Source organism: Alligator mississippiensis, chromosome 14 (genome assembly GCF_030867095.1).
Source record: "Alligator mississippiensis isolate rAllMis1 chromosome 14, rAllMis1, whole genome shotgun sequence".
Lineage (NCBI taxonomy): Eukaryota > Metazoa > Chordata > Crocodylia > Alligatoridae > Alligator > Alligator mississippiensis.
The window spans coordinates 45,580,019-45,605,175 of record NC_081837.1 but is presented as its reverse complement, the minus strand read 5'-3'; the positions used below and the strand labels follow the sequence as shown (position 1 = coordinate 45,605,175).

The 25,157-nt window shown below is 62.3% G+C and overlaps 3 protein-coding genes across 8 annotated transcripts in view; all 3 read left to right on the top strand.

The window, feature by feature from the left end:
* The first annotated feature begins 832 nt into the window (after window positions 1-832).
* DENND2C (DENN domain containing 2C) lies at window positions 833-17,424 on the top strand. 5 transcript variants are annotated; one of them, XM_059717464.1, is made up of 19 exons: window positions 833-1,028; window positions 1,318-2,301; window positions 2,659-2,804; window positions 3,154-3,266; window positions 3,827-3,997; window positions 6,107-6,203; window positions 6,493-6,537; window positions 7,459-7,646; window positions 10,818-10,927; window positions 11,380-11,449; window positions 11,836-11,913; window positions 12,160-12,300; window positions 12,660-12,808; window positions 13,307-13,484; window positions 13,779-13,820; window positions 15,224-15,329; window positions 16,013-16,252; window positions 16,711-16,797; window positions 17,080-17,424. In XM_059717464.1, exons 2-19 carry the CDS (start codon window positions 1,454-1,456, stop codon window positions 17,109-17,111), a joined length of 2,841 nt encoding a protein of 946 aa, XP_059573447.1. In that variant the 5' UTR covers window positions 833-1,028; window positions 1,318-1,453; the 3' UTR covers window positions 17,112-17,424. The 5 variants fall into 5 exon arrangements, with proteins under 5 accessions (XP_059573447.1, XP_019341593.2, XP_019341605.2 ...); XM_019486060.2 differs by lacking the exons at window positions 833-1,028; window positions 16,013-16,252; window positions 16,711-16,797; window positions 17,080-17,424 and adding an exon at window positions 14,857-14,883 and having other exon boundaries at window positions 1,062-2,301; window positions 15,224-15,313; XM_019486048.2 differs by lacking the exons at window positions 833-1,028; window positions 13,779-13,820; window positions 16,013-16,252; window positions 16,711-16,797; window positions 17,080-17,424 and adding an exon at window positions 13,619-13,778 and having other exon boundaries at window positions 1,061-2,301; window positions 15,224-15,311.
* Window positions 17,425-17,524: 100 nt separating this feature from the next.
* BCAS2 (BCAS2 pre-mRNA processing factor) lies at window positions 17,525-21,567 on the top strand. Its single transcript, XM_059717474.1, has 7 exons — window positions 17,525-17,722; window positions 17,812-17,904; window positions 18,000-18,070; window positions 18,150-18,311; window positions 19,663-19,713; window positions 20,540-20,620; window positions 21,135-21,567. Exons 1-7 carry the CDS (start codon window positions 17,630-17,632, stop codon window positions 21,259-21,261), a joined length of 678 nt encoding a protein of 225 aa, XP_059573457.1. The 5' UTR covers window positions 17,525-17,629; the 3' UTR covers window positions 21,262-21,567.
* Window positions 21,568-22,304: 737 nt separating this feature from the next.
* The window catches only part of TRIM33 (tripartite motif containing 33), a 38,906-nt gene continuing 36,053 nt past the window's right edge, over window positions 22,305-25,157 (top strand). For both annotated transcript variants that reach the window (XM_059717431.1, XM_019485987.2), the window contains exon 1: window positions 22,305-22,821. In XM_059717431.1, coding sequence (XP_059573414.1) covers window positions 22,320-22,821 — 502 coding nt within the window. In that variant the 5' untranslated portion in view covers window positions 22,305-22,319. The remainder of the gene's footprint in view (window positions 22,822-25,157) is intronic.

The following is a 25,157-nucleotide window of genomic DNA, read 5'->3' as shown; positions in this document are numbered from 1 at the left end:
GCAGGGAGGGAGGGAGGGAGGGAGGCGTGGGGAGCACCAGCGTCTCTCCGGGCCCGTCCCTCGCGGGCCGGGCAGGGCCGGGCGGGCGGGGGGGACGCGGGGCCCCGACCCCGCACGGAGCGGCCGCGGCCCCGGGAGAGGCGGGGCGGGGCGCGGCGGGGCGGGGCTTGCCCCGGAGTGCCGGGCGCGGGACATGTGCCGGGGGCGGGGCGGGGCGGGGCGGGGAGCACAGCTCTGCGAGCGGAGGGGAGCGGAGCGGAGCGAGCGGGTGAGCTGCGCGGGGCCCGCGGGGGCGGGCGGAGAGCGGCGGACCCGCAGGCCCGGCGGCTGGGGGTGGCGGTGCCCCGGCGGGATGGCGGGGTTCCTCCGGCCGCCCCGGGGTGCCCGCGGGCCCGGCCAGGGGGAGCCCCGCGGAGCCGGCCCAGGTGGCAGCTCCGAGGAGCAGCCCCGGCCCGGCCCGGCCCGCTTCTCCTCTCCCCTCCTGTCCTGTCCTGTCGTCTCCTCTCCCCGGCCGGCTGTGGCCCGGGGCCCGGCGGCGCTGCCCGTCCCCCGGCTCGGGGCGCTCCCAGCGCCGCCTCGGGTGCGCCCCGGCCCGGCCCGGCCCGTTCCCGCAAGGCGGCGGGGGCGCGGGGCGGGCAGGAGCCGTGCTGCGGCCGGCGATGCGCTGCGGCGCGGGTGGCTGTGCGGCCGGGCCGGCGCGGGTGCCCGGGTCGCGGCCCCGGCCGCCCTGGCGCTGTGGCCCGGCCCTTCCCGCGGGGAGGACGGCCCGGGGGCGGCTGGCGCGGGCCGGGCCGGGCCGGGGCCGCGCGACGTCGCTGCAGCCGGCGCGTGCCCGGGGCGCGGGGGCACGAGACGCGCGGCCGAGCGCCCTCGTCCTCGTCCTCGTCCTCCGCCGGGGCAGCCCGCGCTGAGTCAGCCGCGCCGCGTGGGCGGCCCCGCCCCGCCCCGCCCCGCCCCGCACCAACCCCGCATGTGGAAGGGCCCGGCCCCGCCGGGGAGCGCAGAGCCGCCGCCGCCCGCCTGCCCAGGTTGGGGCCGCGCCCGGACCCTGCCCCGCAGCGACCCCCGCACGGACCCTGCCGTGGGGCTGCCCCCGGCTCGCCCGCCGGTCAGAGCGCGGCCAGGCGCTGGTGCACCCCTGCAAGGGCAGCCTCGGCCCTGCCCTGCCCCGCAGGCAGTGGGGCGGCCTGGCCCCGACGGAAAGCAGGGTCTGGCAGAGGGTTGGGCAGGCCCAGGCCCAGGCCCAGGCCCAGGCCCCAGGGGGCCGGTTGGTCGGTGCAGGGCTTCCAGTCCGCCTGACGTGCGGTCTCTCTGCAGGGCCGCACGAGGACGCGCCGCGCGGGGGCTGGCGCTCGGGGCGCTACCTCCTAAGCGGGGTCCAGGCCGGCTGGCCCAGCACGCGGCACCGCGCAGCAGCTGCGATGGGGCGTCCGTGAGGTCTCCGGCACCGGCCATGCACCCCGCGGGCCCCGCGGACGACAGCTTCTCTCGCTCGGCCACGCAGACGCTGTCGCGCAGCCACTGCCGCAACATCAGGCAGAAGATCTCGCAGTGGGAGGGGCGGGCGCGCGCGGGCGACGGCGGGCGGGAGACGAGGGACTTCGGGGTGAAGTACGACCAGGACAGCGATGGTCCGGCCAGGGCGAGGTCGCGGGCCCCGGGGAAGGTGCGGCCCACGGATGCCAAGAGCCTGGGCCTGGACTTCCGGGAAGAGCCGAGGCCGTGCGGTCAGGGCGAGGGGGGCGGGGGCCCTGCCGAGCCCCTCCAGCCGCAGCTGTGCCCCCGCTGCTCGGGGCCCCCGGCCCTGGACAACGGGGACTGGCAGCCGGACTTCCTTGACCCCGCGCGGGTCTTGCCCCCGGGGAACTTCTACACCTCACGTGGGCTGTGGCGGAAAACGGGGCCCCTGCCCCCCGACCCACCGCCCGTCGCCGTCGCCGTCGCGGACCGGAACAGGAAGAGGGGGAGCTGCGGCTCCGTCGAGAAGGAGCTGGCGGCCCCGGGGCTGGCGCTACCTGGCAGCACAAGCCGCAGCTCGGACAACATCTACTCGGAGGCCGAGGGGCAGGAGGGCAGCCCTGCCCCACGCCCGCCCCCGCCCCGGCTCCCACCGCCCAAGCCTCGCAGGACCTTCCGCTACCTGTCGGAGCGGGATGCAGCCGCCCACGCCAGTGCCGGCACCAACATCAGCACCAGCCAGGAGCAGCTGCCGGGGGGGCGGTGTGGCAGCCAGGCGGTGCTGCCCCCCGCCAGCGAGCCCGAGCACTGCCCCGCCAGGAGAATCCGTGGCCGGGCCCAGAGGTAGGCTGGCACGGGCACAAGCAGCTGGCACGCGCCAGGCACCGGTGGGTTCCCGGCACCGCTCCAGGAGCGGGAGCACCAGGGGTAACCCCTTTGTCGGTGGCGGGGGTCCTCCTCCACTTGTCCTGGACAGGGCTTCAGCCCCAGAGTCTCTGGCGCTTGCGTGCTGGGAGCGCCACCCTCTGCCAGGCCAGTCCATGCTGGGGATCCCCTGTGCTGGCTCCAGGAGCCTGTCCAGGGACGTGGTGTGACCGGCGGGAGCACGAGGTGCTGCCGTGCTGCTGGCCTGGGGAGGGGACAGGACTCGGTCTGTGTAGCCGGAGACAAAGCCGAGCAAACCGTCTTGGCCCCTTGCAGGAAATCCTTCGAGTTCGAGGATGTCCAGGACTTCCGCAGTCGGAGGGCAGCCGCCGGCGCCCCCAAGCCCCAGGAGACGAACGGCACGGCGGGGTCCAGGCTCTACTACACGCAGTCGGAGGACAACCTCTACGAGGACGTTGTCTGTATGTGCCTGAGGGTGGGGGCAAGGGAGTCCTCTCCGCGCATCAAGTTGTGGGGCCAAACCCCCGGGGCTCACAGGCGGGGGGAGGGAGGGAGGGAGCGCCGCACACACGTGGCCTTCACAGGTTTGGGGGCAGGGCCGGGCTGCGTTGCAAGGCTGGTGCCTGCGAGCGTGGTCGAGTGGGCGGCTGTTGGAGGATCTGGTGCCACGGGTCAAGCTGGGGGGCCTGTCTGCGACACCCGCACCGGCAGGTGCTGGACTGGAAGGGATCTGGGGCCCTCGGCGCCGTGTGGGTGCAAGGAGACTTCTACCAGGTCTGGCAGGATCCCCTTTGTCCCCTGCTCTCCCAGATGTTGCCAAAGAAAACCCGTACGAAGACGTCAAAGCTCTGCCTCTGCCGCTGTGGAGGGTGCCCTCGGCCTGGAAGCTGTTCCCCCCTCTGGCCACGGACAAGCCACCCAAGGTGAGCGCCGGAGGGTGCCGCTGGCCTGGGAAAGCCTAGCGCCTGCCTGTTCGCGCCAGGGCTGGGCCCCTGGCTCCAGTCTCCATGAAGCTCAGGCCCAGCAGGAGCAGCTCCTGCAGCCAGACAGCGACTGGGAAGCCCGCGGGACGGGCACGCTTGCCAGCGCTCAGCTCAAACCTGTGCGTCTGGCGGAGGAGGCGGTGGGCTCAGGGCCGGGCAGAGCAGCCGAGACGCTCCGTGACTTGGATGTCACGCTGCTCCCCCACCACGTACTGATGCTGGGAGTGCCAGCCAGGCGGCGGGGCTGCTCCAGCCTCCCCCAGGCCTCGCTGCCAGCAAGGGGGGCGTCTGGACAGCATCTGTGAGGCTGCTGGGCCCCTTGGGAGCTAGGAGCCTTCCGATCCCATGTCTGCTGCTGCTCCCGTGCCTCCCGCCGGCTCCGTGCCCTCGCAGCTGAAGGGTCGGTGGCAGGGGAGCAAGCCAGAGGGGATTGCTGGGTGGGCCCCTGGCAGCGAGGGCCCAGGCTTTCGATTCCCAGTAAAGCCCTGCTCTCTCCCCAGCCGCCCCCCAAGCCGCCCTTCTTCTGCCGCAAGACCATGGAGCTGAAGAACCCCCGCGCCTGCGTGCGCGGGAAGCTGGTGAAGGACACGACCCTGCCCGTCACGCTGAGCGAGTGGAAGCTCTTCCGAGCCGGAGAGGCTGCCAGCAGGAGGAGGAAGGACCTTCCCCCGGTGAGGCCTGTGGTGGGGCGGGCAGGGGGCTACGGGAGGGCAGGGTGCTGCTGTGCTGGCTGCGGAGCCTCGGGCTCTCTGCGGCTAGGCTTTGCGTGCGGCGGCACCTGCGTTGCGCTCGGCACGTCCGTGCGCCAGCATCGCCCCGCTGTAGCAGCCTGCGGTGGGCACACGCCCGCGGGCAGAGGCTGGGCGCGGGGGGAGCAGGGGGCCGCAGCGCAGCCGGTCGGTTCCACTGGGGCTGCCGAGCGCTGCCCTCAGCCCAGCCTGGCGAGCGCTAGTTCAGGGGCCGGATGCGGGATGCGCGCAGTGCTCGCGTGGCTGTCTGGTGGCTGCAGCTGCTGAGCAGTTCCTCAGGAACGGGCCCGTTCGATAGCGTGCTGATACAGCTCTTGTGCTGGCCTCTGCCACTCCCTGCTGCCGTGACTAAGGCTGCTTCATGCCTCTGAGGTCAGGCGATCGGGAAGGCGCTGGCTTCTGCCTTGCCTTCACCTCCTGCTGGGGCTGGGGGAAGGCTCCCAAGAGCCCCATCAAGCCCCTGCCCTCGCCGCGGTTGGGGGGCGGCAGCAGCTGCTGCAGAGGGGCCGGTGCGGTGGGCCGAGGGCCACGCTGCTCTGCTCCTGCCTGGGGTCACTCGCCTTCCAGCTCCACTTCCTGCTCCACAAACCACGGATGTTTGTGGGCCGTGTGGGGGAGCGGGAGCAGGGCTGAGCTGTCCTGGCGTTGAATGGGTTTGTGTGTGTTACGCACGCCCAGGAGGGGGTGGGGGAGGAGGGTCACAACCCCGCGAGTGCCACGATTGAGAGCATCCTCCTTCCTGCAGAGAGAGAACAGCCAGCCCCCGCGCCCCAGCCCGGTCCAGAAATCTGGGAGCAATTTGCGTGCAGGAAGCGCGCGTTGTTCTCTGCATGCTCCGAGGGCTCGGCCAGGTTTGCTGGAGAGGCTCGAGGCAGGGGAAGATTTTCAGTCCCGAAGGGGAGCCTCAAGCCAGACAAGCCCCCTTGCTGGCGCCCAGCATCTGTCCCTGTGCCGCAGAGAGCCCATGCTGCGAGCCAAGCCGTGGCCGCAGCCGTCCCGGTGCGGGTGGGTGGCAGGAGGGGAGCAAGGGGCTGCCAGGCCTGTCCCCGCCCCAGAAAATCAGGACGGAGGAGGAAGTGTGGGGAGCTTGGGCCTTGCTCCCTGTGCGTGGGGATCGGCCCAGAGCCGACGGGCAGGTTGTGTCTGCAGCTGTCTCTCTGTCTGCGCGCTATCTGTGGGGACAGCGCTGGCCTCGCCCGGTGCCTTGCCTGGCAGCAAGCACCAGGTTCTGCAGCTGGGGCAAGCAGGAACTTGACTTGCTCCCTGCTGTCCGCCCTCTCCCCAGCAAGGAGCCTGCAGGCTCCGGCACGCAGAGAGGAGGCGCACCTCAGCCCTGCCCCTGGCTGGGCCGCACCCCTGGGCAGGAATGCAGCTGCCGTTTCATGCATCTGGCACCCATTTCCCGCAACTGATGTGGTTTGGGCAGCCGCAAGACCGTGGAGCACCGCCCTGGGCGCAACGGCGCTGCCGGGTCCCCTCCACTCGTGCCCGGCCCCTGCGGCAGGCACTTGCTCAGTCCCCGCAGGGTTTTCTGCCCTGAATCCATGCACCTCAGTACCCCTCCTGGCCAGGACTTCACCCAGCTCGCGGCCGGCAGCCTGTGACCTGGTGCCTTGGAAATACCCTCCCGTCCCTGTGGCCAGAGCGCTGCGTCCCGTTCAGGGGAGTCGGCCACGCCGCGCTGGGCCCTGCGCTGCCTGGCCTTGCCCCGGGGTGTCCCGCAGCAGCTGCTTTAGCTCCTAATGTCGGACCTCCCTTGCAGCCTGGCCCTCTCCCCCTTGGCCGCTGGAGCACACTGAGTTCCTGTGCCTGAGCTGGGCCATGCAGTGCCCTCGGGTGCATTGCTGTAAAGACCCTGACGGACCCAGGTGCTGGGCACTGTTGGTGGCACTGGGACTGGTCCCCTCATGCCGGGTTTAGGGCAGTGTTTCCTGCCCACACCTGCATCTGCGCGAGACCTCCCGGAGTCTGCTGTCTCCCAGATTCACGTGACGCGTGGCCTGTGCTCATTGCTGCTGCTTTGGCTTCCAGCTTGTGTTAAAGATACAGGAGATCTTTGATTCCAAACGCGGGAAGAAGAGGGTGAAGCTGCAGCCTTGCACAGGGAAAGAAGTGCCTGCATCCAAAGGTACAGAGACGCTGCCAGGGGCACGCCTGGTTCCCGTGCGCTGGGGAGAGGGGAGGGCTTTCGCTGCTGCTCGGAGAAGGAGCGAACCGTGCCCCAGGCGTCCGTGTCTCAGCTGTGCAGGCCCCTGTATCTCGCGGGGGCTGGGGCAGGGGCTCCAGGCATTCATCTCTGAAAACCAAGCCCAGGAAGTCCCTTATGCAAGTACACGTGGAGGATCCCGGTCCGTGACGGAGCTGGGGCTGGTGAAGCCCCCCTCCCCGCTGACGTGGATGGCAACTGTGTGTTTCAGGTGAAACCAGCGGGAACGAAAGTGACTCGGAGAATCTGCCAAAAGGTGGGTGAGCGGGAGTGAGTCAGTGCAGCCGGGCCCGTTCCCGCGGCGCAGCTAGCGCGCTCTGCCTTGCAGTGGCAGGGGGAGTCGCTGGAGAGCTGCGGGGGCGTTCCCCAGCCCGGGCCGCAGCTCAGGGCCCGGCTTGCTCGGGTCCAAGTGTCCCGGTGCCTGGGGCCAGCACCGAGTGGCAAAGCTTAGCCGACAGCCCTGAGCATGGGCATGCTCATAACCACAGCGCCGCTGGATTGATTAACATGTTTCCGCCCTTTGGATGATGCCCAAGAGGCCTTGGGGCTGAGGGGGTCTGCGTGTGTGCACGTCTAGGGGGAAGGGAGGCTGTGTCCTGACCTGGAGCAGGCGAGTCGGGGTGTGAGCGAGCCGGGCTGGGCCTGGCCATCAGTGGGAGCCCCCAGGGCAGGTCTTGCTGCCAGGCGCTCTCACCTCCCCTGGCTGCTGTGGTGCTGCACGAGCCAGGCCCTGCTGCAGCCTCGAGACCCCTTGCTGCGGAGCGTTGCCCCGTGGGCGCACCTGAGGTGTGCCAGGGTTCCCGACACCCCCTTCCCAATGCACGGGCACCAGTGAGGTTCGGTCCCTTGCAGCCGCCCCTCCTCAGACTCGTCAGCACTTGGGCACCTCCGCTGTGCCAGGAGGGGTTGTAGGAGGAGCCCCGGACAGCTACCGATTGCCGTCCTTGGTATTCCCGGTGCCAGGCTGCAACAAGGCGTCTGGCGAAGGGGCCCGAGGGTGGCTGCATGTTGAGGGCTAACGCTCCTGTCCGTTCTGTGCCCAGGGACCTGAGACTCGGGCCGAGTCCTGCTGTCCCTTCCCGTGACAGGGAACCGCTTGCCCGTTACCTGGCATGCTGCTGTCGTGTCCCGACAGCTGGTCGTAGCATGGCATCGCTAAGCGCTCCCTGCCCTGCAGGTCGGCACAAGCGCCTGCTGCAGGTGCAGGTGGCCTCCAAGAGGAACCCGCACTACCAGACGCTGGAGCGGGACCTGATCGAGCTCCAGGAGCAGCAGCTGTTCGAGCTCTTTGTGGTGGTGTCGCTGCAAAAGAAGTCGGCCGAGGCGAGCTACACGCCGCAGATCATACAGCAGTTCCCCAGCAAGGTGGGTGCCACGCAGATGCCTCCACCCACCACATGGCCTGCTCCCTACGCCCGCGTGAGCTGATCCTGATTTTTTTCCCTTCCAGTGCTGCTCCCCTCTGGGGCTCTGTGCAGAGGCTGGTGCTGGCCTGGGAGTTGAGACTAGGGTTCAGCTCTTAGCACTGCTGTAAACCATCTATGGTTTTGGATGGGCTGAATCCCTTCCCCACCTGTGGGATGGGGATACTAAAACTGCCCTGCCTTGTGGGGCACAGAGGAAGGAAGGTGAAAGACCGAGGTGCTCAGTGGCCTGTGCACAGGAGCCTTCCTGGCCCCAGCTGTGGCCCGTGGAAAAGAGGGACTGTAGATTTCCTCTGTAAAGGGGACCCTCTTACTTCAGGCCTGCTGGGGAAAGCCCCTGACCTGACCCACCGCAGCCTGATGCTTTCAAGCCTGCTGTGCTGGATCCTTCTGCCTGCTCTGTGGCTTTTTGGAAGTTGGGGCGGGCACATGTGCACGCGTGTCCTGTCCTGCAAGGGACGGAGAACGAACCCGTGCCGCTTGTGGTTTGAGCAAATGCATCGGGTCCAGAGGAGCTGACCCGTGGCTGTCTTTCGTGGGTGCGTGCAGTGTCTCTGATCCTCACCGGGTGCTGCAGCTTGAGCGCCTTTGGGGCTGGTGCTGCTTAGTGTCATTGCTAAGTTGTGTGTGGCGGGCAGCAAGGCCGCTGCATAGTGCTTGAAGAACCTAGGTTGCAGCTAACTTCAGCCTTCGCGCTGCTGCTCCGTAAACAATAATTTATCAGGCTCCTTTTCCAGCCTAAATATTGCTCGGCATGGATGTGGCTGGGGCTGTGCTGAGGCAGGCCGCGTCCTGACTCTTGCTCCGTGTGGCCTGGCACACCGTGCGTCTCGCTGCACAGTAATGCCGTGGGGCTGTGATGCGTCGGATCCCATCCGCCCGCGTGTCTGAGAAGCCCACCGAGGAAGGAGTCGAGGGGACCAGCCCCAGGCTGGCGCAGCCAGGGGAGAGGGGGGGGACCAGCTGTGGGGGAGGCACGTGGACGGGCTCCTCTGCTGCGGAAGCTCCCTGCTGCGAGTTCGTCATGCCCGAGGGGGCTGGGTTCGGCTTGCCTCTGAGGCCGGCTGAACTGAAAACACTGCTGCTGTGCTCCTCCACGGATGAGACGGCTCTGTGCTGGGAAACCGGGGCGCCTGTGCCAGCCTCCTGCATCCCACTGGGCTGAGGTGGGCAAGCCGTTGCTTCCGTCGGCACCAGGCAGGCTCCTGCTCGTTTTCCCGGAGACGCTGCCAAGCCGTGGCACCTTGTGCTGGGCTGTGGCAGGAGAGTGGCAGAGCCCTGCATTCCCCGGGCCGGGCAGCCCTCATCCATGCCGCCTTCTGCGCCGCTGAGGGGGGAGCACACGGGGTGCCACGGCTTCCCCAGGGGCTCTCGTTCTTTCACCCCTGCATTTGGGCACGCTGAAGGGAGCACGGCTGAGGTGACCTGTGGCAGCTCTCGGGCTGCAAACCAGACCCAGCTCATTGGACCGAGGCCTTTGCTCTGCCTGTGTGGACGCGCGTGCAGCGAGGTTGGCGTTGGCACAGGACGTGTGAAGAGAAAGCCGTAGGAGGCAGGTTGCTGGGGGCCGGGGCTCTCGGGCAGCCCTGGGTGGCACAGCGCAATCGGCTGTTGCTGCACCTTGCCCCAGCGGGCTGCCCCCGAAGCACCTTGCTGAGAAGCGAGCCCGTGCCACTCTCGTCCAGCCTCCTTCGGTTCCTGGGATGGGGTCTCCTTTCCATAAAGCAGCCTCCATTTTAAGTGCGCGGGCCTGGCCCCGGGGCCGCGAGGGGCTTTCCGTGGAGTTGTGCGCTGGTGCAAAGGTGCTGGATTTCCAGATGGAGGCAGGGTCCCTGCCAGCAAGCGCGCAGCCTCAGCACAGCGTGCATGATCACGTCTCCTTGGAGCACCAATGCTCAAGGTTAGAAGGCTACAAGACCACGACGTGACCGTGCGCTTTGCCACTGTGACCCGTGTGACCACAGGTGGGAGACGGGAGACAGGCTCTTCCTTGCTTGCTGCCGTCCCGGCGGGACGGGGTCCAGCCCCGCCGCCAGGCTGCTTTCCTGCTCTCCCAGCCAGCCCGGCAGCATGGGGGATTTTTCTCGCTGCCTGTTCCCGCTCTGCCCCGCTGTTGAGCGTGACAGGGATTTACACAGGAGGGTCGTTTGTGCCGGGATCCCGCAGGAAACATTGCACCGTAATTATGGAGCCATGATTATACCGTGGGCGGGCCGATTACAGACTTGCCCTCGGAGTAAAAATAGCACGGCTTCCTGGTTATCTGCTTGTCAGCCCCTCGATGGACTGTGGGTTGGGGTCTGGTGCAACAGATGTCTGGCGAAAATAAATCCTGCTGCCTTGCGGTCCCTTTTCTGGGGGCGGTCTCCTCTTGCGATGCTGAAATAAGCTTTGCTGCCATTTGGCACGTGTAACGTGTGTCCCGAGGGGAGAGGATGCAAGTCCGTGTCCTGCACGGAGGTGCCCCTGTGGCGGGGGGGCTGGTGGGAATGGGCTGGGACACAGGAGGGGCCTGAGCCCCGAGGCTCTGTGCGCTCCTTGCCCCGTGGTTGCAGTGCCCCAGTGCTCCCCTTCAAAAGGGGCCGTGGGGATGTGCTGCCCGTAGGCTGATGGATCAGGTCTCTAGTCCCCGGAGAGGATGTCTGTTAACACGAGTGGTGACTTCTTCCCAGTGCAGGCCTGGGGTGGGTCCTCATGCTACAGACAGCCCCGTGAGCTTGAAATTGCCCTCACACCCTGTGCTGATTTCAAGGCACTCTGGGCAGCACCTTGAAATCACACCCTGTGCTAAAGCTGCGAGCCAGGGCAGGTCTCTGCTGCGTGCTTGGGAGCACGGGGTCGGGAATGCAGCTGCCTCTTCGGGGAGCTGAGCGATGAGAAGCGTGTCCCAGGCACATGAGACGTGGACACAGCCCATGGAGATGCCCTGGGGACCTGTGCCTCGAGCCTCAGGGAAGCCGGGTGCAACCAGCGTCTTCTGCAGGCTCACAGCAGGCGCGGGGTTGATGCACTGAAGCATCGGGGCAGGGAGGAGACGCTCCCCGCTGTAAGGTCTTGCAGCCACATGCCTGAGCTCGCTGGCATCTGTAACTGGTGTGTGTTCCCTCCTCAGCCTGAACATCCCTTTCGGCAGTCCAAGGACACTGAGGAGCGGCTGAAAGTCATCCCTGGGTTCTGCTTTCCAGACCCCAAGGACTGGGTTCCTGCTTCAGAGCTTAAAAGGTAAAGCTGCGTTGTGAGCTGATGCTGGGCTGAGTCCTCCCTCGGGGTGAGGCCACATGGGGCGGGACGGCCCTGGCCCAGACCTGGGAGGCCTGGAGCCCAAAGGAAGGCGGGTGGGGGAGTGAGGAAGGGGGCACTCCCCTCTTCTCCCAGATGGATGCCCCCCTCCTGCGGTCCCAGTGGGGCCCTTCTCCGTCGTGAGGGTGTGCCACCCCAGGGCTGGCTCCAGGCTGCAGCGGCTGCTGCCCTCGCTCCTGGGCAGAGTGGAGGAGCGGGGCCCCACTGCCTGTGCAAGGTGCAGCCCCTTCTGGGCGCCCTGCCTGGCAGTGGCAGGGCTGCGGGGGGTGGCGGGCTGCACGGCGCATCTGCCCCCACCCGGCCCCGTTGCCTGCAAGTCCGCGCTGGCCCCAGGACCCGTGCGGCGCCTGACTGACTCCCCTTGGGCTCCCCAGCGAAACCTTCTCCTTCGTGCTGACGGGCGAGGATGGCAGCCGCTGGTTCGGGTACTGCAAGAAGCTCTTGGTAAGAGGCTGCTGGTTGGGCCTGCTGCCCGGGCCAGGATGCAGCAGGGCATGGGCAGCCTCGCAGTCCAGCCTGGCCTGGGTCTGCAGCAGCCTCTTGGGTTGCTCTGGGCTGTGCTCCTCGGGCTGCCTCAGGGCTTCCCGGCCCCTCCCCGGCTCCTGTGACAGGGGAGAGGGGGCACGGTGCTGCCGGCGCCCCGAGGCACTCCACCCCTGGGGGTTCCTGGGGTGCCCCACCCCCTACGTAGCGGGTAAGGAGGGAGCCGCAGCACGAGGAACTGGAGGAGCAGGATCCAGTCGCAGGGGCCAAACGTGTCCATCTCCTGCATGCAAGCACTGGGTTCCCTCCTGCTCCCGGCGTGACTCCGTGTCCCCGTTGTCTTGCAGCCGGAAGGGAAAGGGAAGCGACTCCCCGAGGTGTACTGCATGGTGAGCCGCCTGGGCTGCTTCAACCTCTTCTCCAAGGTGAGCCAGAACCCGCCCCATACCGACCCCGTGGTCGCTCTGGTGCCTGTGACAGGAGCAGGCTGGGGCCGTCCCTCGTGGTTGCCTCTGAGAGAAACCCTCGGGCAGGAGAGTGAGTGTGGGCTGGAGCCCTGACTGCAGCCAGGGGTTGTGGTCGTGTGCCTAGAGACGCCCACCACCCCCTGCTCTGCCTTGCTCTGCAGCAGTGAAGCCACAGCACAGCAATGGGTAGTTGTTTCCCTGCAGATCCTGGACGAGGTGGAGAAGAGGCGAGAGCTATCCCCAGCCCTCGTGCACCCGTTCATGCGCAGCGTCATGGAGGCGCCTTTCCCTGCTCCCGGACGCACTATCGCTGTGAAGAGCTTCCTGCCAGGAGCAGGAAACGAGGTAATGACGGAGCCTGGCTGCCCATGCAAGCTCCTGCTCTCGTGAGCCGGACAGAGGCCAGCTGTGCTGCGGGGCTGAGGCGGCCTGGGAACAGTGGCAAAGTGGCTGTAGGATTTGCTTGGGTAGCAGCCTACCACCAGAAGAGGAACGACAATGGAAATGGCTCTAGCTCACATGGGGAAGAGAAGAACCGGTGTGGTGCCCTGCCCCTGCCCCAGCTGTTCTCCAGAGGGAAGGCGAGCCCCCGCTGCTTCTCGATGCTCAGAAGAGGCTGCGCCACACCGGTCCCCAAGTCCCCTGGCCTGTCCCTGTGCTGCAAGCTCGCTGCCCAACCCTGCTTCTCTTCGCTCTGCCCCCAGGTTATTGAACTGTGTCGCCCGCTGGATTCCCGGCTCGAACATGTCGACTTTGAGTGCCTGTTCCAGTGCCTCAGCGTTTGTCACCTCATTCGCGTCTGCGCCTCTCTCCTGCTGGAAAGGAGAGTGATCTTTGTTGCAGACAATCTAAGGTGAAAACCGAATCGGGTGTCGCCTCCATCTCTGAGGGATGTCTGTTTTCTCAGTCCTTTTTCTGTACAGACTCAGGCTTGAGTCTTTCTAAAGCAGCTGCGTGTTCAGAGTGGCTGCCCTGAACCACATACAGGCCTCCTGAGGCCACCTGTGCGGCTCTGAGGTCTGCAGACTACGTGTGTATGGAAAGACCCGGAGGGTAGTTTTAAGTATTCTCCACGTGAGAATTGAACCGTGTTTGAAGCGCAAACATGCTAAAAGCTATGCGGACCTGGGATCAAAACAGAATGAAACAAGGGAGCACTTCCTTCAGCAGCAGTGTGCTCCCCTTGAGGAGTGGGTTGTGAGACCGAGGCAGGAGAGCTGCAGATCCGGGGGTTCCTGCTCGGTTTGCTGCGGGAACCGCACATACCCTGAGTACGGAGCACTTGTGTCCGTTTGCAGCTGGCACCTGACCAGTGGGCCGACCGCTTGTCATTTGTTTTCTCTCCCTTTAGCACTTTGTCTAAATGCGGGCACGCTGTGGTTGCAATGCTTTACCCCTTCACCTGGCAGCACACCTACATCCCCGTCCTCCCAGCTCCCATGATTGACATCGTGTGCTCTCCCACCCCGTTCCTCATCGGCATTCTCTCCTGCTCCCTACCACAGCTTCAGGATCTGCCCATAGAGGAGGTGAGACGTGGAGGCAATGCAGGGGCTGGGGTGGGATGGCTCCTCTGTTGGCAAGACAAAGCTGTTGGCCTGACAACAGAAGAGCTGTAAGATAAGCTCACAAGACACTTCAGAGCAAGTCTGTGACTTTCCAGCCACCTGTCAGTGTCCAGCCTGCTGGCAGTTACATCGCTTCAACTTGCTTTGTACGAGATAAACCCTGCAGTGGGTCTGGGACTCGGCCGGTGCTCGGGCATGCCATGGTGCAGAGAGAATCTTGGCCTGACCATAGTTAATGTGAACTCCTTTCCCCAGGTACTGATCGTTGACCTTTGCGCTGACAAATTTCTGCAAGAGGTGAGTGGCACCGGTCTGTGAGATCGCTGCGGGCTGCCCAGCAAGCGGGGCAAAGGGTTACCCCACTGGGCTTTGCCAGATAACGTGTAGGACACCAAACCACGTACTAGCCTGAGCTGACCTCGGTCTGCACAGCCCCAGGTCCTGTCTGCGCCTTCCCTCTGACCCTCTGCTCGAGAGCTGGGGCTGGTCTGCGTGGGATGCAGGGCCCCTCAGCCCAGGTGCTTCTGCTTCCTTGGCTCTAGTTCCAGGTTGGCCCACGTGCCTGTAAGTGCTTGCTACGCAGAATGGGGACATTGGGCTTCCGTGTCCCCCTGGCATCACTGCCCTCCTGTTCGGGCTAGCTGAGAGTGGTGCTCTGACAATATTTGGCCACCTTTGTGCCCTGTGCATGTACTTGAGGTTTCTGCCCAATTTTTCCACGAACGAGCGAGTAAGCAAAAGTCAGAGCCCACTTAGTAATTTATGCTACTCTCAGATGTTCTCCTTGTACTGACGATGCTCTGTAATTGGCAGACAAATTGCTATAAACACATTATGGCATTGTTGTTTGGCACCCGTAGCCATCTCTTGAGCAGAAATGAAGCAGCATTATTTGGATCTAATCATTCCAGTGCATTCGCGGAGCTCTTTGTTAATTTTAGAACGGTGGATGATTCAGTATTGCAGACTGGTTTGCTTTCCAGTAATAACGCTTATCAAACACCCACTTCCCGAGCGTCACGCTACACATTCCAGCGGCCCGGGAAGTGGGCCTGTATCGCCGTTTAACTGAAGTGGAATTGGAACCAGGGAGATGTGGATGACTTTCCAAGTGAAAGAATGGGGCCAAGCGCCCAGGAGTTCCTGATCCCAATCCCACTTGGATCACAAAGCTGTTGCCCATTTTTCTTCAGGCTTCAGTCGTCTCCAATGCTACACTTTATAAACGCCCTTTCTGCAATGTGGTCTCTGTCATGGTTCACGTACAACCTTATTACTTTTCCCAGTTAAGAAGTCTTTTCCCTTTGCCTCACTTTTCTATCTTGCATTGCAGCCGATACACGAAAGCAGGTAGGCACAGGTATTAAAGGATCGATCTTTCACCAACACCTTGTCATTTCGGTTTTCCTTCCTGCTAGATTTCTCTCTTCTGGGACTACATAATGGGCATAGGAGACAGCACAAATCTCACTTAGTACTGACTTTGTGAGTGTAGGAACCTGAATGTAGCTGCCTTTGCTTGTCACTTCATTTCTGCGGCCACGTGACAAATGTGCTGTCCCCACACGTGGGCTCCATTTCATAGAGTAACTGCTCTGATCATTCAGGCACGTCATCAGCATGCCTTTCACCACTCCTTGTGAGAAGTCTGCCTGTAAGATCTTACGTGGACATGCTGTAACCACCATTTGTTTGGTTAGGTATCGGATGAGGATGAAATCCTACCTCCCAAACTCCAGGCTGCGCTTACACAGATTTTGGAGGAGAGAAGTGAAATTTTATACCAAGAGCAGAATGACATACAAGGTAATTGCAAGACAAAATGTTGCTGACTTACGGAGCCTGAGAGATTTGCTACAGCTCAGATGAGAGAGACTGAACAGGGATAAATGGTGGCAATGGCTGACGACTGTGCATTAGAGCATAGCTTTTTGCTTTAGTGCAAAACCCTAATCCCTGCTCCTTTACTTCTGATCAGATGCTCAATATACCAAGGCGTGCTGCAGCCATGTGTAATAGCACCGGTTCTGCGGGCAGGTCTTTTGAGTAATCGCACAAAACAGAGATGGGCTTCTCCCTGTTTAATAGAGAAGTGGGATAGTACTTCAGACTGGGAGGTTGTGTGGGTCAAATGGCTTTTATATTGGCTTATCCAAAAAAGGATGGTACAAGACAGCGAGTCCGGAAGGGTATTCTCAGGGCTGTGCTCAAAGAAGAGTCAGTCACTCAAGTTCAGGTATTGGTTTGTAAGTCTCTTGCAATTCCTGTACGTTACAACCCATCGCAGTGGTCTTGGAGCACCCTTCCCCTGCTACCACGCTGGCAACATGGCGAGATCGGGGTCAATCACAGCAGCACACGATGGTGGGTGAACCCAGCCCTGTTCAGACAAGCGGTCTGCTGCTGTGCAGGGCTTTGTGGAGGTAGGAAGGACTGCCCAGCCATGCAGGCAGCGGGAAGTGGTGACGCTGGTTTCCCGCTCCCCATAGGCGATGCAACTCTGGCCTCCCTCGTCTCTGAAGCCTTTGTGTGGTTCTTCGTGGAGATCGTCGGGCATTACTCCCTGCACATGAACGTCACGGAGAAGGGGGAGCGGGTATTCCAGCGAGAGCCGTTCCGGAAGTCCCATACCTCGCGCAACGTGCGCCACTTCCTGGACCTGTTCATGGAGACGCAGATGTTTGCAGGGTTCATCCAGGACCGGGAGCTCCGCAAGAGCGGGGTCAAAGGTAAGGCCCGTCTTTTTGCTGGCGCAGGGGCCACTTGTACAAAAGACGGGAGCAATGTTTGCATCCGAGGACTTGGAAAGGATTGCTAAATCCTTTCGGACGTCTGTTCAGATGACCTGAGGGGAACCGGCTCGTGGTCGGGATCCATGTAGTGCTCTGTGCTCTGCATACCGCTGTCTTGGCCCCTCTAATATGAGAAGCTGGCAGCTTTTTTAAAGTTTCTACTTCTCCAATTAAAAGTGATCTGGCTGAGCAAAAATGTCTCCCTCGATGGCAGGATTTGTTTTTGGGCCGGAGCCTGCAGCCTCTCCCTGCCCGTGCCGGGAGCCGGAGTTTGCTCGTGCAGAGCAGGGCTAAAGTAGGCTCCTAAAATCTTCCAGTGAGTGAGGACGTGGCCTGCTCCGGTTCTTGGTGCACTGCCCTGCGTGCGGCTCAGCGATCGTCTCTTTCTTTCGTAGGCCTGTTTGAGGTCCGTGCCTTCGAGTATTTGGAGACCATTCCCGAGACTGAACCAAGCGGCATGAACAAAATTCTCCGCAGTCTGGGTAAGTGTTCTGCCTTGCTCGTCTATGTGACTACGTAAAATACGACCGAAGGATGGGCCCGCTCCGCTTGGCGCGGTTTCCACGAGCTGGGGGTGCCCAGCCCCGGGCTCCGAAAGGTTTACACCGTGGCCGTGGGCCGGAGGCTCGGCATCCCTGCGCGCGCGGGGGAGATCTGGTCGGCCCAGACAGCGTGCGCCGGCAGAGGGCAGGCCTCCAGCCTGACATCTGCTGCGGCTGGAGCGTCTGCAGCCTCTGATTTGGGTTTATGTTTTCCTTGTCCAGGAAGTAAAATGAAATTCCGTCAGAAGAAGTGAGAGCGGAGGCCTGAGCCCTGCTGCGCCGGGCGCGCTCGGACACTGCAGCCGGGCCGCGTCCCGCCTGGGGGCGCGGTGCAAGGCCGGGGAGGCCAGGCCGGGCCGGACGGCCGCCGCGGTCCCTGCCGCCAGGGCCGTGCACGAGGCGGACGCGCGGCGCGGAGTCGCACGGCCTTCCCTGCGAGACGGGCACCTGGCACACGTGCTGGTGCCGGATGGACACATGCATGTGCGCACGCACACACATGCACTTAAGCGCGTGCACACACGTGCAAGCACTGTTTGGACTTCGGTTAAAACGATTTGAACCCCACTAGCACGACTCCGCCCCTCTCTGCACGGCTGCGGGCGGGGCGGGGCGCAGGCCGTGGACTGCGCAGGCGCAGCGAGGGAGGCGGCGGGCAGTGCTCGGGCGCAGGCGCAGTGAGGCGTTGGGGTCACGGCGCAGGCGCAGCGGCAGGGCGGGGTCACGGCGCAGGCGCAGTGGGAGGGCGCGCGGAGCGGAGCGGAGCAGAGCCATGTCGGGCCCGGGGCTGGTGGCCGGGGAGGTGGCGGTGGACGCGCTGCCCTACTTCGACCAGGGGTACGAGGCGCCGGGCGTGCGGGAGGCGGTGAGTGCAGGGGCGGGCGGGCGGCGGGCGGGGCGCCGAGGCCGGGGCGGGGCGGGGCGGCGCTGACCGGGTGCCCGTGCCCGCTGCAGGCCGCGGCGCTGGTGGAGGAGGAGACGCGGCGCTACCGGCCCACCAAGAACTACCTCAGCTACTTGACCGCGCCCGACTACAGCGCCTTCGAGGTGAGCCGCCCTCTCCCCCGCCCTCTCCCCCGGCCCGGCCCGGCCCGGCCCGGCCAGCCCCCTCGGCCCGCCGTGACCGCGTGTCCCCCCCGCAGACCGACATCATGCGCAACGAGTTCGAGCGCCTGGCGGCGCGGCAGCCCCTCGAGCTGCTCAGCATGAAGCGGTGAGTGCAGGCGGGCCGGGCCGGGGGGTGCCGGGGCGGAGGCCGGAGCTGGGAGCCGGGCGCTGTGCTGTCCCCGCAGGTACGAGCTGCCGGCCCCCTCCTCCGGCCAGAAGAACGACATCACGGCCTGGCAGGAGTGCGTCAACAACTCGATGGCCCAGCTGGAGCACCAGGCCGTCCGCATCGAGAACCTGGAGCTGATGTCTCAGCACGGCTGCAACGCCTGGAAGGTGTACAACGAGTACGTGGGCCTTTCCTACCGCCAGCCCAGCGTGCAGCGCCCCCGCCGGCTCTTACGTAGGCTTCTTCACCGCAGTAACGGCGGCTTCCTAGTAGTCGCTTGAATGCCTGCCTCAGACGCGCTGCACGGCCAGAGCGGGTGGCACGGGTGGGTGAAGGAAACCCGTCCGGCCTTCTTGCTGACGCAAGCGGTGGCTACACGGGTCTGGCGCCTAGGTCCTCTCTCTGCGTCGGCCGGCGGAGTGGCGCCCGCGTGCCTCCAGCGCTGCTTCGCGTGTCCCCGGCCTGCTCGGGGAGCCTGGCTCCAAGAAATCGGCTCTCAGCACGCGTTCCTCTCGGCAAGGTCCCCAAATCTAGCAGAACGGTAACTCCACTGAAGACAGCCTTTACAGCGGGGAAATCCAAATCCCTGCTATCTTGAGCATTTATCGAGGGAGCCAGTGAGAGTGGCTTCCCTCGGGGATTCGCCCGCTGTGACCTGTGCGGCCGTTCCTGGTAGCTAGCAGGGTGCGGGACATGCTGAGAATTCAAGTAACAGTGAAGTTGAAGGGATTCCCAAGACTTGTGAGCCCGTAAATTAAAACTGAAACAAATGTACGCGCTTGAGGCTGGAAACAAAACTTAGCAGCATAACCTGGGAGCTCATCAGTTGAAAATGTCAGGGGGGAAGAGAGACCCTGGGGTGTAAATTGACTGCACAGCATCTTTGAGCTGCCGGTCTGGGATGGTGGAAGTACTAACACGGTCCTAAGAGGAAATGGGAGAGGTGTTTCCAGATGCAGTTTGATCAAGTAATTATGTGATGGGGTTTTGCCCAATAGCAGGGGACTAAAATCGATGATCTTGGAGTCGGTTTCTGTTCTGTTTCTCTAAACCATGCAGGCTGCTATAAGATGATTGCATGAGGTGTGTGTGCATGTTCCAGGTGAGGCCTGCAAATATTGGACACCCTGGCCTACGTGGGTACTGTGATGAGCAGTTTGCTTGCTTCACTTTTGAGCAGTTTTACTCAACCTTGTTCCCCAGCAGGCCAGATAGGCAGTGCCCGGTGCTTCTGCGGGCTGGATCTGGTGCCCCACCTGGCAGGAGTGGCCTGGCCCAAATACAGCTGTGCAGCAAGAAGAGGGGGTGGGAACTTGGCAGCGGGGGGGTGGGGTGCCGGTATTAATGGCCAGTATTCCCCAGCCGCCAAACTTCCTGACCCGTGGGAAGCTCTGCAGGCCAGATGCTCTGTGGGCCGGAAGTTGAGCACCCCTGGTCTAGAGTAATGAAAGGGAGACTTGCTGGCACCTGTACTTCTGAGCTAATGGTGTTTCCTAATGTTGTTTTTATGCTTTTCATTTTGCTATTAGACATCTAGTTCATATGATAGAACAAGCCCAGAAAGAACTGCAGAAACTGAGGTAAGAACAGCTAGTTCCCATTCTCATTCTAAACCTTGGACAAAATGTTAATATAGCCTTCATCCTTGGGCTGTTGCAGTGGCTGTAGAGATGAGGACCTAGTCTTGTCTTGAAACTAAGTGTTTGGATTAGTCCTTCTTGAAGAAAAGCTAAACTTGGTTGCTTGTGGAGATGAACTTGCACTGGTGGACATTTTTTTTTCCCAGACTCCAATTTTCTTGTCAAATCATACATGGATGTGTGATGGCTTCTGTGTGGTATGCTCTCTAGTCATGCTGGTTGGAGCTGTAGCATTGAGTAGATACCTAGATTGGTCACTAGGAGTACGTAAAGCACGGGGATATCTGTTGGCATTTGATTGATCACATTAGCAATCCAGCTAAAATGCCTTTGACAGACAACACCAGTTAGACAGTTGCAAAAATATACTGTAAAAAATAGAACGTTCCAAATGGTCTCCGCGTGCATTCTGGAGTATTCTGTGCTTGTGCTTTAGAGCATCTCCGTAGCCTGCGTGAGGATGGGGCAGCTTAGTGCTCTTGGCCACCTTTACTTCTGCCCTGAACGAGCAGTAGCCTGATGTTTCACTTCACGGACTTCTGTGCACACGTTCTCCTTATTTTTCAGGTTTAGCACATGTGCAAGTCTACTGGGCCTTGTGCTTCATTGCCTGGTGCTCTGCATCTGATTTACTTGGGGTCCTTTCCCAAGAGCAGTATGAGGGTGGTGGGCTGCATTCCAAGTACAGCAGCTGCTTCTGCTTTCAAGGAAGCAAGCAAGGCAAATGCAGTTGTGTGGTTAAAGAACCTGTAATGTTTTCTCGTAGGAAAAACATTCAAGATCTCAACTGGCAGCGTAAAAACATGCAACTTACAGCTGGGTCTAAGCTACGAGAGATGGAGTCAATGTGAGTACTCAGCCTTCCCCACCCCCTCACCCAAAATGTATATTCTTCATGGCTTTAGGTGCTTTTACAGTATTGTCGTCACCATGCAAATGTGTTATAAGCAGAGACTGAAGTGCCCAGAATAGCTGCTGGGGTAACGCAAGGGTGGGTAGATGAAGCTGTGAGCAAAGCTGTGGGAAGGAGAAGGGCATATCAGCAATCTGAAATGGCCTACAAATTTGAATTTATTCTCAAGCTTTGTCATCTAACATGACAGCGGGATTTTTATTTATTTTTTGGTGTTTGGAGGAGACTTATCCACTTGTGTGCCGTGTAAACCCTGACCTGTGGTTTAAAAGAGGTACAGAGACAGAATTTCCTATAATTCTGTTTAGTGCTGGATGGCCTTGTTAAACACTGGGGACCTGTCCAATTTAAGACTGCTCAGAACAATAATTCTTATAATTAAATAGCTGCATCTTTTAGAATAGTCAGAAACAGTATTCAGCCAAGCATTTTTGTCTCTTCTTTTCAGGTGGGTGTCTCTGGTCAGTAAAAACTATGAGATTGAGAGAACTATTGTACAGCTTGAAAATGAAATCTCACAGATTAAGCAGCAGCATGGGGAAGCGAACAAGGAGAACATCCAGCAAGACTTTTGAAGGTCTGGCACTGCCATTGCAGTGCAGCACATCTACCGCTATTCCTGGGGAAGCTGCATGGCCTTGGGCTCCTATAGTGAGGGGTATGTAGTGAAACAGGAAGACAAGTACTGTGCTCAGGTTGTTTTTTTTAAGTCTAGCAGGAGGTGGAACAAGTTCAGGGAAAGTTCTGCTCCGTAGACTGACAGCGCGATTAAGTGTAATTTAAAGTGTCTGAATGTCACATGTACATTAGTTCTTGGACTGAACATGTTTCAATCATTTGTATGTTTTTATTCTTGAAATAAACGTTTTGTTTTCTTCCAATGTATTGGGTTTTTGCTACTGTACAAATCTGAGCATTTGTGCATGCTAAACCTCACCAGTAGTGCTTGAGTGCGTGTGAACTGTAGTCAGGCGCTAGAGGGCACAAGAGCATTGAAGTCTCCGAGCGGCACAAGCTGTTTCTTGGCAGGGAGTTGTGAACGCAGGGAGGGAATTCTTTGCTGTGAGGATAGTCACCGCCCTGATTCCACAGGGAGCTTTTGCTGATCTCTGGACCAGTTGCCGTTGGCATACTCCGACTGGATCGTCTGGCAGGTCCAGGGGTTGCCATTTTCATCTCACTTGTTCTCTCCTAGATGCGTTTTAATCCTTGCTAAAGTCTAGAAGGCATCTGTCCCTGGTGCCGCATAAACGTTAAGGGCAAAATCCAGTCCCATTCCCCATAGTCCGATCTTAAACCCTGAGTTGGGCATATGGTACAGGGGAAAATGTCCTCCCTCCCGGCCAAGGCTTGTAGGCGTGGGGGCGCAGGGGAGGGAGGTGCCAAACATCACAGCGCTGCTTGCAGGGAGCTCGCACGTGCCCCGGGGCCTGGCGCGCTGCTGGCTCTGCGGGGCCACTCGCTTCCCGAGGAGCGGGGTCGGGGCCCGTCCTGCCGCGGGCACGTGGGCCCCGGGCGCGGGGTGGCCCCCCGCGCATGCGCGGCCCCGCCCCGAGCGCGGCGGGCGCGGTGACGTGTGCGCGGTGACGTGCGGGCGCGGAGCGGAGCGGCAGGCGGGTTCAAAGGAGGAAACATGGCGGAAAACAAAGGAGGCGGCGGCGCGGACGGGCCCGCGGAGGAGGCGGCGGCGGGCGGCGGCGGAGGGGCCGGCCCCGAGCCCGCGCCCGCCGCGTCCCCGCCCCCGGCCCCGCCCGGCGCCGCGCCCGGCCCCGCCGCCGACGAGCGCCGCAGCCCCGAGCGCGGCCCCGGCGAGGCCGAAGCGGAGGCCGCGCCCGGCCCCGCGCCCCCCGCGCCCGCCGCCGCCGCCGCCGCGCCCGGCCCCAGCCCCGTGCCCCCGCTGACGCCGGCGGCGGCGGGGGGCCCCGGCGCGGGCGCGGGCGCGGGGCCGGGGGGCGCGGGCGCGCTGTCGCTGCTGGACACCTGCGCCGTGTGCGCGCAGAGCCTGCAGAGCCGGCGCGAGGCCGAGCCCAAGCTGCTGCCCTGCCTGCACTCCTTCTGCCGCCGCTGCCTGCCCGCGCCCGAGCGCCAGCTCAGCGTGCCCCTGCCCGGCGGCGCCAACGGCGACGTGCAGCAAGGTGAGACCAGCCTGCGCCCTGCACCCCGCGCACAGCCGCCCCTCCAGCCCGCCGCCCCGGCGCGCGGTGTCGCCGCAGAGCTGCGTCCTGGCCCCTGCGATCCGCGCCGCGCGGCACCGCGCTCCCCTCCCCTGCCCTGCCCTGCCCTGCCCTGCCCTGCCCTGCCCTGCCCTCTCGGGAGCGGCTGCGTCCTCCCTGCGCTGACGCGGGCGCTGCCCCGGGACAGCTGAGCGCCGGGACGCAGCTTCCAAGCAGCCGGACCAGCTGTTGCGGCCGCGGCGGCAGCAGCTGACGTGAGCCCTGGGGCTTCGTGGTGCGCCGGCCGGGGGCTCCGTGCGCGCAGCCCGTCGCGCTCTGCTCTGTCCACGCGCGTGTGCGCAGTCCCTGCTTGCTCGGCAGCGTACTCGGCGTATTCGCTGCTGCCCGAGCGCGCAGGGCCTCACCTTTCCTTTCTGTCCTGAGCGGCTGGCGAGAACAGGCGTCCGGTCCCCCCAGGGCAGCAGGCCCGTTTCCTCTGAGGGCTCCCCGAGGTTTGTGGGGTTCTCCGTGGTGGAGCTGGTCAGACGGGGGTTTGGTAGCGGAGAGCAGCCCCTCGAGAGCTCGATGCCGGCGAAGCCCAGAGAGCTGCAGCGCGGCCGTGGGGAGAGGAGCCAGGGCTCGGCGGCCAGGCTTGGGTTTGTTGCGATCGTACCAAAGTGGGGCGCGCGCTCGGTACCCGTGGGGGCGTCCCCGCCCTGCCTGGGAGCCCTAGTGCCGTGCCAGACGTGGCAGACCGGGATGCTCGCTTGTTCCTGCGGTGCTTTCACTTTCAGAAAAAACTAGGAAATTAGTGAAATTAATAGTTGTTGTTTTTGTCTTTTTCTGAAAGTTTGTCCTGCTTCCCTTACTAGGCTGTTTATCTCAGTCCTCACCCTTTACTGCCTTAAAGTAGTGATTTTCAGCCGGGGCACAGGGCACCCTGGAGCGACACCAGACCCTTTGAAGGGTGCTGTGCGGTGTGAAGAGATAAGCCAGGTATGAGGAGATAAGCAGATAAACTAAGTAGAAAAAGGCAGGCTCGGGTGTGTCCCTTCCTGGGTAATCCCCCCACCCTGGCTGCCCAGCCACTGTAATAGATAAACTCACTTTTGAAATTGGGTGTCGCTCAATTTGCAGACTTTGTGGCGGGGTCTCAAATCCAAAAAAGGTCCAGAACCAACCACTGCCTCAAAGCAGTGCAACGTACACACGGGCCCATCATTTCACAAGCTGGCTCGGGGTGTGGTGGGGGCAGCTGGGGGGGACGGTCGGGTTTGCCCGACTCTGGGATCGAGACAAGTGGAGATGGTTAGTCCGTGTTTCCCTGGGAGTGAGCGGTGTGAGGGACTTCCACCCCTTTCCCACATGTTGAAACTGTGACCCAGACTTTTTTTCCTGCTCTGCTAGAGGAGCGACTTGAAGCCTCCTGCCCACCTCCTCTTCCTTCAGGCGCTTTATGCTGCTGACTGTAGTACCGTGCTGTTTAATGAAGTTCACACCCTGCGTCGATGATGAATTGTTACCGAATGTTGTGTTACCAAACAAGCACAGAAATGAATGGAAAGGATGCTTCTTCGTTAAGTTACTACAACGGAAGAACAGAACAGAGAGTCTGTGGAGCTTCGTGTTGGTTCACAGATGAGGTCTGATCTTTGCTGTTCTTGCTGTCCAGCTACATGGTTTGCCTCACAGGTTACTGATCACCTGCGCTGCGGTCTGCACCCTGCAAGTGGTCTAGTTCAAATCACTGGTGTCAAACTCACCTTGCGTCCTGCGCTGGCTCTGGACCCTGGGGCTTCCAGGCCAGATCCAGCTTGGGGCACGTAGCGGCAGCAACTCTGGTTCTGGCACGGGGGTTACAGTGGCACGGCCATGGGACCAGTGTCTGAGGTGCTGGGGCCGCAGCAGTAGTGACAGACAGAGCTACCTGGGCTGCATCATCCCTGGCTTGCACTGCTGTGGCCAGTCGCTACACGCACCAGGGTCCGAGGTCCCTGGTTTCTGCAGCAGGCCATGCCTCTTGCCCCACAACTTCTGGTGGCCTACCAATAGCCCAGCAGGCTGGATTGAATGGCTCTGTGGGATGGATCTGGCCCACAGGCAGTGCATTTGGCACCCCTGTTTTAAGTGGGGAAAAAGAAAAAAGCCCGTTTCAGCTGAAAGCTCAGCATTTCAGAAAGCCAGGGATCGTCCTTCCTTCCCTGAGAGGATAGGTTGTTTTGAGGCTTCCACAGTGTTTCACTGAGGTATTTACAATCTCTCTTAAGAAGATTATCCCCGTAGGGAGAACGTACCATTCTCCCAGTCCCTTCTAAACG

Bases quoted from the DNA above. Each gene is read 5' to 3' on its own strand.
- BCAS2 (XM_059717474.1), top strand. From the start codon at position 17,630: ATGTCGGGCCCGGGGCTGGTGGCCGGGGAGGTGGCGGTGGACGCGCTG. The intron at 18,071-18,149 runs GTGAGTGCAGGC...CTGTCCCCGCAG, and splicing joins GAGCTGCTCAGCATGAAGCG to GTACGAGCTGCCGGCCCCCT. The intron at 19,714-20,539 runs GTAAGAACAGCT...GTTTTCTCGTAG, and splicing joins AAAGAACTGCAGAAACTGAG to GAAAAACATTCAAGATCTCA.
- DENND2C (XM_059717464.1), top strand. From the start codon at position 1,454: ATGCACCCCGCGGGCCCCGCGGACGACAGCTTCTCTCGCTCGGCCACG. The intron at 10,928-11,379 runs GTAAAGCTGCGT...TGGGCTCCCCAG, and splicing joins CCTGCTTCAGAGCTTAAAAG to CGAAACCTTCTCCTTCGTGC. The intron at 13,821-15,223 runs GTGAGTGGCACC...TTGTTTGGTTAG, and splicing joins CTGACAAATTTCTGCAAGAG to GTATCGGATGAGGATGAAAT.